Raw genomic sequence first — 13,051 nt, 5'->3', positions numbered from 1 at the left:
TCTTCTCTGTGGCCAGTTGAAGAAGAGAGTAACTTCTTGTTACTTTCTTTTTCTATACTGCCTATATTCTCTCCTTTGGACTAAGGAAAGGGTGTTTTCACATTTATTTATTAATTATACCTAACCTTTACTGAATTTGTACTAGGCTTGTAGTTTTATACATTGGTCAAGGTTGTTACTATATACCTGTTTAACATTTCTCACCAAACAGGTCTGGCTCAGTAACTGTTTTGCCAGAAGGAGAGCTTAGGATTTTATTTACATCATGTCCTATAATCTTCACAACCATCATTATTCCCACTTTGCGCATGAAGAAACAGAGACATGGGCCAGCCAGCCCAGCCAGCCAACTCTAGAACATGCATTTTTCACTATGGTGATATATTCCCAAATTCATGCTGAACTGGGCCTTGATTTGTCAGAAGCTTCAAAGCTCATCAGTCTTGAGGTGTGTTTATTTTAGTATATCCTTGTATTCCTTTCATAACTGATGCTTGCTGTGTATTTCAGATTTTAAAGAATGTGGAGTCTTCCAGAAATGTTCAGCCACATTTCCTAGAATTTTTGCTCTCCCTGGGCTGGTCAGTAGATGTGGGGAGACACCCCGGTTGGACAGGACATGTGTCCACAAGTTGGTCAATTAATAGTTGTGATGATGGTGAAGGGTCTGAACAAGGTAAAGCTTGGAATAGCTGTTCACTGTCCTCTTGTTTGGTCATTCTTGCCCTTCCTTCCCCTTTCCTGTGAACCTTTAGTATTTTATACAGATTATGTCAAGGGAAGGTGTCCTTTCCTCAGTGCTAATCTTTTTGGGGTTATGTTGTGTGTGTATTCTCTCTCTTTTTAAAATTATGTATATTTTGTGTGGGAGGGTTGGGGAAGGAGGGATATGTGTGTGCCCATGGATGTAGAGGACAGCCTGGGGAGTCTGTTCACTCTTTCCACCGTATGAGTTGCAGGTGTGGAACTCAGGTCATGCGGCTTGGATACATGAGCCTGTACCTACAGAACCATCTTGCCACTCCTAGTTTGTCTAGTTTTTATAGGTATTTCCTACATGTTTGAAAGATGTAATGTTAGGGTAAACCAATACAAAATTAACTACTTAGTAGTTATTACTGTGCTGATGTGTGCCTTTATATGTGAAGAAACAAATACAGCTTCCTGTAAAATACTTTTAATATATCTAATAAACAAGTTTCTTTTTTGTAGTGGGGGAGTGTTTCAAGACAGGGTTTCTCCGTGTAACAGCGCTGGCTGTCCTGAAACTTGCTATGTAAACCAGTCTGGCCTTGAACTCCCAAAGATCTGCATGTGTATATCAGGCTAACCTGGGCTCCCAGGTGCTGGAAACAAGAATCTTCGATAGTCATCTGTGTCAGGTTCTTACCCATCTCTACATGCCTTTGAGAGTTTTAGCTAGAGTAGCAGAGAGCAGCACAGATTAAAGCTTGAGGCAGAATCTGGGTGTTCTGAGCTCCTGAGGTCTGAGGTTATTCTCATCTCAGGATCGTGCTCTCTTACAGTTTCCCTTTAGCACCAGTGTGACCTGACCTCTAGTTTCTAATTTTTACTCAAGTTGGAGAATATACCATAATTTTAATTTCCATGTACTCATGAAACATATACTGGATTATATGTAAACTTTAAGTTCTGTAAGTAGAATTGATAAACAATATACACAGATTTCATTTTTGTAAATTTGTCATTGAGCATAGTGGTGTTTTTTTTTTTTTATATATATATGGTACTGGGAATTGAACTTTATAGCCTCACATATGTTAGGCAAACTCTACCACCGAATAGATTTTTCTACACCATTTTATAAGTATGTCCTTCAAATGCTTATGGTTTTAAGAGACAGAAACCCGAATGAAACTGGCTGAGATTTTTATTAGTTTTAAATATTACTGTCTACATGTGGTGGCTCATATCTTTAATCCCACCATTTGGGAGGCAGAAGGAAGTATATTTCTGAGTTCAAGGCTAGCCTGTCCATATAGAGAGTTCCAGGCTACCCAGGGATACATAGTAAGACCTTGTCTTCATGTGTATATGTGGCAGGTGCGTGTATGCTACATTACGCACGTAGGTTCAAAGGACAGTTTTCTCCTTTCACCTTCACGTGGATTCTAGGAATTAAGCTCAGGTTTTCAGGCTTTGTAGCAAGCACTTTTACCCACTAAACCAATCCCACTGCCCAGGCTTAAAATTGAAGATCATTTATTTCTCCTATGGACCAAGAAACTCCAAAGTGGCTAAGTTTTTTTGTGTCACCAGCACTCTTACTTTGTTTTCTTTTAGATCTGTTCTCTACATTCTTGCTTAATCCCTACTTACCTTCTCTCACGGGAAAGAAAGACTGGTTCAGACTTCACATGCATACACCACACTAGCCAGAAGAAGAGAAATAGCTGAGCTGGAGTCCCTTTTTTCCCTAAACCCTGACTTTGATAAAGAAATTGTATCTAGAGTTAGTCCACCTATGCTTTGTCTTCAGGCCTGCTCCAGAGTAGGGCAGGCAGAGTAGATACTGGAGCAATGACCGTAGTAAATACTGAGTGCCTTTCTAGAGTTTCAGCTGTGGCCCATGTCTAGTTTTAGAAGTAGACTGTTACTGGAACTTAGCCATACTCCATTTGTGTGTTGTATATAACTGCTTGGGTCCTACAGTGCTAGAAGTGGACAGTTGTAGCAGAGACATAGTACCTACAGAGCATCAAGTATTAATACCTAGTCCTTTACAGAAAGTGTGTCAACTTTTTTTTTTTAATTTTTTTGAACATGAAATGCTTTTTTATAGCATGTTTTACAAGGGGAGGAGGTAAGAGGGGCCAGGTGGTGGAAAAGTACAGAATTTTCTTGGCCTGTGCCTTGAAACATGTCATGGTCTATACGGTACACTGCCTTGAATTATGATCTACCTGCTATTCTTCATAAGATATGGTACACTGCTTGAGTTATGGTCTCCCTGCTATTCTTCAGAAGATATGGTACACTGCTTTGAGTCTATCTGCAGTTGCCAAGCAGGATCTTGCAGTTGCCAAGCTTCAGGGGACATTGTGCAGGTGGGGAAAGGTAGGGGGTGAGGGTAAGGGCGAGGGTCCTGGCTTCTGGCATCTCCCCCTTCTCTGTTTAGTTAGAGAAGGCGTCTTATGATCAATCCCAACTATGTGAATTTTGAATTTGGATGTCTAATTATGGGGGGGGGGTCAACTTTTGCTCTAAACTTCTTGTGTACCACCTCTTTACAAGCATTAAGTATCTTGTAATATGTTAGGTGAAATCTTTCCTAGTTGTGATTGAAAAATAAGCATATCTTATATATTTTCTTTCCTACCCTCACCCCCTACCTTTCCCCACCTGCACAATGTCCCCTGAAGCTTGGCAACTGCAAGATCCTGCTTGGCAACTGCAGATAGACTCAAAGCAGTGTACCATATCTTCTGAAGAATAGCAGGGAGACCATAACTCAAGCAGTGTACCATATCTTATGAAGAATAGCAGGTAGATCATAATTCAAGGCAGTGTACCGTATAGACCATGAAATCTATGGCAGCCTCCTGTGAAGGTCCTGATCTTTTATGTCATATCGATTACTTACAGTAATTAGGGGTGTTTTAACTCATTCTTTCTGACATAGAGCAGATACTTCCCTTGTATGTTTTTACATCACTGACTGTCAGAGAAGAGAGAGCTGAGCAGTAGAGAGTCTGGGTCTACTATAGAATAATTTCACAAACTAGGAAATTATGATATAAAATTATCATAAGGACACTTAACACTCAAGGTTTGTTGTTTTCACCTACAAACTGGTTCTTGTTAAAAATGTTATTGCTTTACAAAGTGGCTAGATTTCATGAACAGGAAGATGAATGTGCCCAATTTTCTGAAGTAGTGATATGTTGTTTCTTGTTCGTAGATGAAGTAACTTCCTCTGAAGATGTTGGGGCTAGCATTTTCAATGGGCAGAAGAAGGTGCTGTATTATGCTGATGCCCTAACGGAAATAGCTTTTGTGGTTCCTTCTCCTGTGGAGTCATTAAGTAAGAACATGTTTTGCATATTGCTATTTTGCCATCTGTTCACTATTTGGTGTGTTATTCATTGGAGGAGAATTTGAAGTCCTCAGAGGCATTATTTAGTTTCTAAGCAAAGGAACTATGTAAATATATACAATGTGAGGTCCAGTCATCACTTAACTTTCTGTAGTGTGTTAGTTGCTTTTCTGGTTCTATGACTAGTTTATTTTAAAACATAGTTTCAGAAGTTTCAGGCCATTATGATGAAAAAGACATGGTGGAGTGGCTTAGTCCCTGACAGTGGGAACTTGGACAGCTTCATACATCACAGCAGACTAGGAAGTGGGGACCAGGGCTAGAACCAGCAGTCAGGCTTTAATCTTAAAGATCCCTTCCCAGTGACCTATTTCTGACATCTGTTTCCACTTCCTAAAGGTTCTACAGTCTCCCAGTAACACCAGTAACTGGAAAGGAAAGAAGTACTTAAACTATGAACATATAAGGAATTTCTCAGATACAACTTTAATATTCTCTATCTAGTCCCAGGAGTTTACAGCCATCTCATAATACATAACACGTCAGTCCAACTCTCAAAAGTTGCCCCAACTCTGTTTCCACAGCATTCAAAAATGCCAAGTCTGTTTCTCAGACTTGAGGTAGCTGTCACCAGCAAGTCTTTGTCAAATAGAAAGAAAGTCACATACATCTGATACAGAATGGCACAGAGTAAAGCATTCACTTTCCAAAACCAGGGAGTAAGAAAATAGTTAAGAAAGATGGGGTTGAAGGAAGACTGAAACCCAGAAGTCCAAGTGTTATACTATAACTGTTGTCTGGAAATCTGGGAACATTGTTATGTGATGTGAACCCATAACAGACCTGAACATCCTGCCCCTATGCCCTTTAGAGTTGTAGTACACTGTCAGGTTCATCTTGGTCTAATCGACTCCACCTCTAACTTTCTCTAACAACATGCTATAATCTCTATCACAACTTTGGTTTGACCCTTAACAGCTTCACACACAGCCTGCTGGGCTTCTGCAAGGCTTCCACCCCACGACACACTGCCTGCCTCATAGGCCTTTTATGGGTGTGTGTACCCCCCCACACACATACACACTTAAATACATTTGAAAAATACTGGTCTTTTGCAGATGAATCTCATTTCTTGTTTGGCTAGGGAGTAAGTGGGAAAAAAAATCACCTTCATAAATGTGAGATATGATACATCACACTTGATAGTCTCATCTCCAGAGTAAATACTTTTGCTATGCATAGCTTAGCAGCTTCCCTACCTTTGTACTTGATTTTACACTGTAGGCTCCTATCTTTTTCATACTCTGTATTATTTTTGTCCCTAGTAGAATGAGCCTTCCATGATCAGTATCACAGTATTTATTTGCCTTCCATTCAAAGTTGTGGTATGCCTTCTTATTTCAGCAATTAAGGCCCAACTGTCTCTGTAGGTTGAACACCTGCCTGGTTTCTCTAGTTGAGTTTCCTGTACTAGCAAGTCTTCCTAGATTTAGAGCCTTTTGGCTCACACTGTGGTTCCCACAATTTAGTCTTAGCCTGTGAACATGATATATGCCTAATGCTACTTCCATTGCATTCTCTGATTCAATCTCTGTTTAATATTTATATTCTGAGGCTAGAAGGAAGGCTCTGGTATTTGTTGCTCTTCCAGATGATCTAGGTTTGATTTTCTATACCTACGTGGTAGCCTACAACCATCTGTAGCTTCAGTTCCGGGGAATCCAGTGCCCTTTTATGACTTTCTTGGGTACCAAGCATATATGTGATGCATTTACATATATGCAGACAAACCATTTGTTTACATAAAATAAATGTTTGTATTTTTCTGGGGGTTTTGCTCATTTGTTTAGTTTTTACTGCTATCAGATTATTCTTTAAACTCAGAATAGGTTCTTGGTGTCTTTTAGGTGTCTCAGTGGCTACTTAGGATGGTGCTTTTGATTGAGTATATAAAATAAATAATTCAGAAAATAACAGAGAGCTTTGAATTTATTATTTTCTAGTCTTACCTTCGTTATCCCATAGAACAGGAGATGACAAACTATAGTGCACAAGGCAAACTCTGCCAAGAATGAGTTTATGGCTTTAAAAAAATTAAAGTGTTTCTTTTATGTGTATGAATATTTTGCTTGCAGATATGTATGTGCATGGCATGCATGCCTTTAGTGCCTGTGAAGGCTAGAAGAGGGCAGAGGATACCCTGGGACTAAAGTTACAGATAGTTATAAGCCACCATGTATTTGCTAGGAACCAAACCCAGGTCCTCTGCAGTAGCAGCCATTACTCTTAGCTGCTGAGCTGTCTCTCCAGCCCCAGCTTTTACATTTTTTTTCAAGTTATAAATAAAATGCAAAGAAAAATATGCTGCAAAGACCTCTGTGACCAGCAAATCCTGTAATAAGGTCCTGTCCTGTTTAATAGGATATCTGCTAGAACTTGCTGTGGAAACTGTGCTTTATTTAAGTTACTTAGGGTACTTAGAGTAGTTAACATAATTAAACTCCTGCTCCAGAAAAGTCACAGATACTATAATCTTTTTTCTTTACCTTGTAGCTGATTCATTGGAAAGTAACATCTCAGACCAAGATAGTGACTCAAATATGGATCTTATGCCGGGAATTCTGAAGCAGCCACCCCTGACACTTGAGTTGATCCCCAATCACACAGACAGTCTTAATTCCTCACAGAGGGTAAGTTTTTTATTGACTTGCCCAAAATTTGGTGGTGAAGTGGCAGTAATTGTAGAATCAAGTCTGAAGGTTTCTCAGTTTTTAAAAGCAGGGAATATAGCAAGAATACTGATTCATTAACATTTTAAAATGAATTATTGAATTTTTCATTTTTCTAGTCTATAATAAATAGTTGGTGCTAAGACAGCATTTTCCTTGTTTTGACATTCTGATGCCATGGTTGGTTCTCTTGCTCACTCCTGTTTAAGTGGAGGCTTTTCTTTGTCCTTAATAAATATCCACAGAGCAGACAGCAGAAGCTATCTGTAGATTTTATAATCTCACATTATTCAGATAGGAACTGACTATATAGAGGTGGCAGCATTTTGGTGACTCTAAGGACTGCAGTTCTCCCTTGTCTGTTGCTTTGCTTTCAGCCATTTTGTGACCCAAATTTCAACTATCATCTCAAAACATTAAAAGGAAAATTGCAGAAATAAGCAACTTGTAAGTTTAAAATATTATAACATTTTGGATAGTTTGGTGAAATCTGCCAACCTAGAATATTGATCATCCTTTTGTTCGGTATCTGTACGCTGTATATGCTGCCCCGTGCCCACTGTTGGTTTGGAGTCGTGGAATGTAGTGCTGCAATGCTTACATCATGATGGTGCTTTACTGTGTCTCACTCAGGAGGCATTGCTTCACAGTACATCACCTCAGGAAGGGGAATGAATAGAGCATGGGAAAGGGACAGAGTTCACACAGCCTTTCATTAAAATACATTGTAATTGTCCTGTTTTATTACTGTCGTTAAAACATTTATTTCAAGAGTGTTTTGTTGTTGTTTTGTTTTTCTTGTAGTTGTGCACTGGAAAAAGAATACCTATAGGATTGGGTAGTAACTATGGTTTCAAAAACCCGTGGAAAACCTTTGCATGAATGCCTGTGGATAAGGGGCTACTGTGTATGGTTAAATCTATTGAGTATGGCACATGGCTCCTACTGCATATGAGAGGCTTTTGCTTATATATTTCTTATTGGTGGATGTTATTTCTTTATCTGTGTTTCCCCCTTAATCTTTATTGAAAACTGACCAAGTAAGTGATAACAAAAATACATGATCAGACTATAAAAATGAGAAGATTGATTTAGAACAGTTAATAAAAAAGACGAAGTGTAAACCCCAACCACAGTCATTCTTGCATTTATATGTGATTTTAGTTTGGTTCCTTCTACAGTAAAAATTCCTACCCACTCTCCTCCTCTCTGCCCCCAGTACTGGAGGGATTAAGCTTAGACCTCACTCGTGCTTCTTTTCCACTAAGCTGTATCATCAGTCCTCTTTATTTTTATTTTGAGACAGGATCTCTTTAAGTTGCCCTGCTGACTAAAACACATTCTGCAGCTCAGGCAGACCTTGAACCTCCTTGTTCTCCTGCCTCAGTGGCATCCCTAGCTGTAGCTATGAAGATTACTTTTCGAATAGGCACATGCTTAACTTGGTAAAAATACCAGGTTATATATCTCCTAAACATGGACTGATTTTAAACTTCATGAGGTTAAGAGGCCTCACAGAACACAGTTTGAAAGGAATCGGGGTACAGACATTATCCTGATTCTCATATTCTGAGTGCTAACACAGTTATGCTTTCATACCCAGAGAATGACAGCTCTTAAAGCATCTTGCTTTTTTAATCACGTATTCTTTTCAGACTGATAAAAACAAAAGTTTAACACTTGCTGGTGAGGAGAAAGTCAGCAAACCCTGAACGGAAGTGAGCCTCTTTAACACTGTAAAAGCACACTGAGTAAATTAGCAGCCAGTGTCCTGTCTGCATGTTGTGCTTTGTTTTGAACACTTTCCTCTAAGATGAAAGACAGCTCCAAGATGTTTGCTCTTTCTTCTGCTTCTTGATGGAGAAGTGGAAGTCCAACAGAAAAATAAGGCAAGAAAAAAAGTAAAATACATAAAAATTGGAAAGGAAAGAATAAAACTGTATTTGCCAGTGGCATGACTGTGTATATAGGAAACATTAAGCCCATTGGAATCATTAAGTAGGGTTAGCAGGACTGCAGGAAAGAATGCCACTGATTTAACCAAGGCTTGTAGATGACTCCCAGTGATCTTGTTTTTTTAGTCTTCTTCATCTGAGAAACCTGTGACTGTGATGGTGTACCCTGTGATTATGTGTATTTCATGGCACTGGGAGTTTATGGAGATAATTAAAATTACTTTAAGGCAATCAAAATGTAGGTGATGTTCAGAAACCTGACCTAAACACAGGGCTCTGTAAGTCTGCATTACAGCTCAGAGGTAAAGGGAGTAGCTTATTAAACACGGCTCTGCTGAGAGCAGTTTCTGGATATGCTTGGATTTGTTTGAGAGAAATCTTTAATCATTTTCTGTGATTCAGATAGAAATAAGAATCTGGGGCCATGTTGTGGGGCTCTCTGGTCATTTGATAGTATATTTGATATACCCGATTCTACCCTAATAAAGTAGTTCTAATTTTAAAATTCAACATAAGTATGGGATTCTCCTGCCGCACAGGAGCTCTGTTTAAGTTATTAGCACAAACATAGTTCTGCTACTGCTAAAGGGCATTCACATAGTCCTGCTAACTTTGCAAAGAATCTTAAAGCTGATTGGGTAAGCCAGGCATTATTACACACACCTATAATTCTTGCACTTGAGTGGTAGGAACACAAGAATCGGAAATTCAGGGTCAACCTCATAGTAAGTTTGAGGCCATAAGAAAAATCCTGTCTTAAAAGTAGACAAGCAAAATATAGGCCAGTTGCTTTCTTACTTTACCCAACTATTTCCCTTTCACAGTTTTTCATCTTTCAGTTAGCAAGCCAACTCCGTCTGTCTCTCTTTTTATCCAATATAAAATACTTTTTTTCCTTTTTATACTCCATTTTTTTTCTTTGATGTTTTTTCTCTCAAAGAACATTGGCTGGCCAGCTTTTCAGGATCTCTGTGTCTCAGCCTTTCAAGAGCTAGAAATACTCTACATGCTTTGCTTCCCACTCCCTCCCTCTTCTAAGCTTATTTTTATTTTCTATGTATCAGTATTTTGCCTTTGTATGTATTTGTACATCACATGCATGCATGCCTGGTGCCTAAGGAGACTAGAAGAAAGTGTTGAGACTCCTGGAGTTGGAGTTGCAGATGGTTGTAAGATTCCATGTAGATGCTAGGAATCAAATGCTGGTCATCTGCAAAAGCATCAGATGCCAGTGAGCCAGTCATTTCTCCAGCCCCTTCATGGTATTTTTCAAACAATCAAATAAACAAACACCTTATTCCTGTATTTTCATGGGTCTACCCTTTGACTGTCTTTCAGGTCTAATTCCAAGTGAGTACCAGAAATTGTGCTTGGTGCACTGATCACTAGTTTAGCAGAGGAAAACTACATCTCCTGTCTATAGCTTACCCTGAAAACACTCCTTCTGAAAGAAGAACAGTGTTTTGTTTTGTTTTGTTTTGTTTTGTTAAAGATAAAACTAAAAAATAAATTCAACCAGTAACTTAACCACAGATGTGCAAGTCCCAGTATAAAATCGCTGTGGAAATTAATGTGGAAAACCAAGGCAGCATAACTCCTCCAAAAATCACTCATCAGGCAGAGTATGATAGAGAATACTTTTTATCAACACTAGCAGCAGATCTCTATCAGTTCCAGGCCAGCCAAGGTACAGGGAGACACTTTGTCATGGAAAAGGAGAAAGTCACTAATCCCTCAGTAATGGCCTATAGTAACAGAGAATCATGTGAAGAACTCCAAAGAATGACTATAAGTATGCTCAAAGATGGGCTAGGTGTGGTGGCACACACCTTTAATCTTAGCACTTAGGTGGCAGAAGAGGCAGATCTCTTGAGTTCATGCTCAGCCAGGACTCCATAGTGAGACCCTGTCTTAGAGAGGGGAAGGGGAAATAAATAAATAAATAAATAAATAAATAAATAAATAGGAAAGGAAGGAAGAAGACACAAATTCCTGAATGAATTCTAAGAAAACAGGAAAACAAATAGAAAATAGCTGAATGAAATGAGAAAGCTGACACAGGAGCCAGGGACATGGCACAGGATAAGAATATTTGTCACCACACCTGACAACCTGAGTTTGATTACTGCAACTTACATGGTGGAATAAGAAAAACAATTTTCACCAGTTGTCCTCTGATCTCAACATACATGCTGCAGCATGTACATAAAAAATAAATATAAAAATGTTTTAAATTAAGACAGTCAAAACAGGCTATGAAAGAACAATTCAATAATGAGAAGTACAAACAAATTGAAATTCTGGAATTGATAAAGACAGTAAGATGAATAAAAGGTGCATGGAAAACCTCATGAATAGAAGAGAGTGATCAAGGAGAGGAGAGCATACTGGAATTTGAAAACAAGGTAGAGAAGTTGAGACAATTGAACATGGACAAATTAAGTTAATAAGAAAATAGAAGCAGTACTTTCAAAATGTATGTGACAATATGGAGACCAGACCTAAGAATTCTGGGCATAGGAAAAGGAAATTTCATTCTAAAGACATAAAGACTTTATAAATTCATTCTAAAGACTGACTTTACCATTTCAGGAAAATCAGAACATTTTGCCAAATTAGGGGAAAAGATGCCAATCCAGATACAGGAAGCATTTAGAATGTGAGAGTAGAAAAGAGCCTCCCACATCCCAGCATGGCTGAATCACTTAGTACACCAAACTAAGAAAATATGGTGGGCTAGGGAGGTGGATCAGTGGACAGAGTGGTGGCTAGAGGACTGAGTTCAATTAACCATCCAACCATCCATGTTACAAACTAGGAGTGGCATGTGTTTGTAATACCAGCACTGGAGAGACAGGCAGTTCTCAGGCTCACTGGCATGCCCGCCTAGCCTACTTTGTGAGTTCCAGGTCAGTGTAAGACCCTGTCTTGGCTGGTTGAAAGGTAATGAGTCATCCCAGTTGGTGGTTCACAGTCAGTTACACATTGTCACCTTCTCACTACTACACTTGACTAGTCTAAAAACCTGTCTTTATAATAGAGAGTGGACAGCACCAGAGGAACAACATCCACGGATGTTACTCTGATCTTCACACTGTGTACACAAATGTGCAAGTGTGTACACACAAAGAAAATATTGAAAGCATCAAGGAAGAAACACCAAGTCATGTGTAAAGGCAGAAAATCAGAGTGAATGTACATTTCTTCAACAGAATATTCTATAAAGATTTTGTTTTTTTATTTTTGAGATTATAGTATAGTTACAGCATTTCTCCCTTTTCTTTCCTCCCTCTAAATCTTCCCATATTCGTGGCCTCTTTTTCTGTTTTCTTCAACTAACCCCTGTTTCATCCTCAACAGAAACTTTTTAAAACCATGGAAAATAACGTGTTTTGTAAGGCCCTTGTCAACCCAGACTACTATCTTCAGCAAATTGATCATAATTGAAAAAAAAAGCTTTCTGTAATGTGGCTAAAAGAACTCATGACCACTAAGCTAGCTTCATAGGGATGAGAAAAGAAATTCTTGGACTAAATAGGAATCTAAATACATCTATGAAGATATAGAAGCAAACAAATCCTTTTAGTTAAGCAAGGGAGAAATAGGAAAACACCATTCTAAGGCCAACAAAATGACAGGAGTTAATACAGTCCTGTCAATAAGTTTCAATAGTAATGGTCTCGTTTCCCCAATCAGAACACACAGACTGACATGACTGAACTGAATTGTAAAAAGGGATTTGTTGCCACCAAGAAATATACCTTGGGCCTAGGGAACAAGTACAGGCCAGATCCACACTCATTAGACAGGAATAATTAAGATCAAAGCAGAAATTAGTGAACTGGAAACAGGAAACTAGTTCAAAGAATCACTGTAGCAAGGAGTTGGTTCTTTCACAAACTGGACAAACCTTTAGCTAAGCTAACCAAAAGAAAGAAAGAGAGTTCCACAAACGGGTAAAACTAGAAACAAAGCAATGACAGATGGTTTCTTATAACAATGAAGTTCAGAAAAATCATCAGGACATGCCTTAAAAACATATATTACACAGAAAATCCAGACACACAGACAATTTTCTGAATGTATAGGCATATCAAAATTAAATCAAAGTGATATCATTTTAACATATTTATAAGAAGCAACACTATTGAAGCACTTATTTAAAAAAAGAAAAAGGGAGGGAGGGAGGGAGGGAGGGAGGGAGGGAAGGAAGGGGGAGGGAGAGAGAGAGATTGATTTTCTAAAAGAGAGCCAGACTTGGATGAGCTTGTCGGCTGAGTTCTGCTGACTTCTGAGGGCTAACACAAGAA

At 38.8% G+C, this 13,051-nt stretch overlaps 1 protein-coding gene across 3 annotated transcripts in view; it reads left to right on the top strand.

Moving 5' to 3' along the window:
* Ralgapb (Ral GTPase activating protein non-catalytic beta subunit) overlaps nt 1-13,051 on the top strand; it is an 89,900-nt gene that overhangs the window by 68,455 nt on the left and 8,394 nt on the right. For all 3 annotated transcript variants that reach the window (XM_028786558.1, XM_028786560.1, XM_028786559.1), the window contains exons 24-26: nt 511-676; nt 3,923-4,045; nt 6,611-6,747. In XM_028786558.1, the coding sequence (XP_028642391.1) occupies nt 511-676; nt 3,923-4,045; nt 6,611-6,747 (426 nt within the window). The remainder of the gene's footprint in view (nt 1-510; nt 677-3,922; nt 4,046-6,610; nt 6,748-13,051) is intronic.

The sequence above is a fragment of the Grammomys surdaster genome, unplaced genomic scaffold (genome assembly GCF_004785775.1).
Source record: "Grammomys surdaster isolate TR1022 unplaced genomic scaffold, NIH_TR_1.0 125561, whole genome shotgun sequence".
Taxonomy (NCBI): domain Eukaryota; kingdom Metazoa; phylum Chordata; class Mammalia; order Rodentia; family Muridae; genus Grammomys; species Grammomys surdaster.
This window is presented reverse-complemented; position numbering and strand designations above follow the sequence as displayed.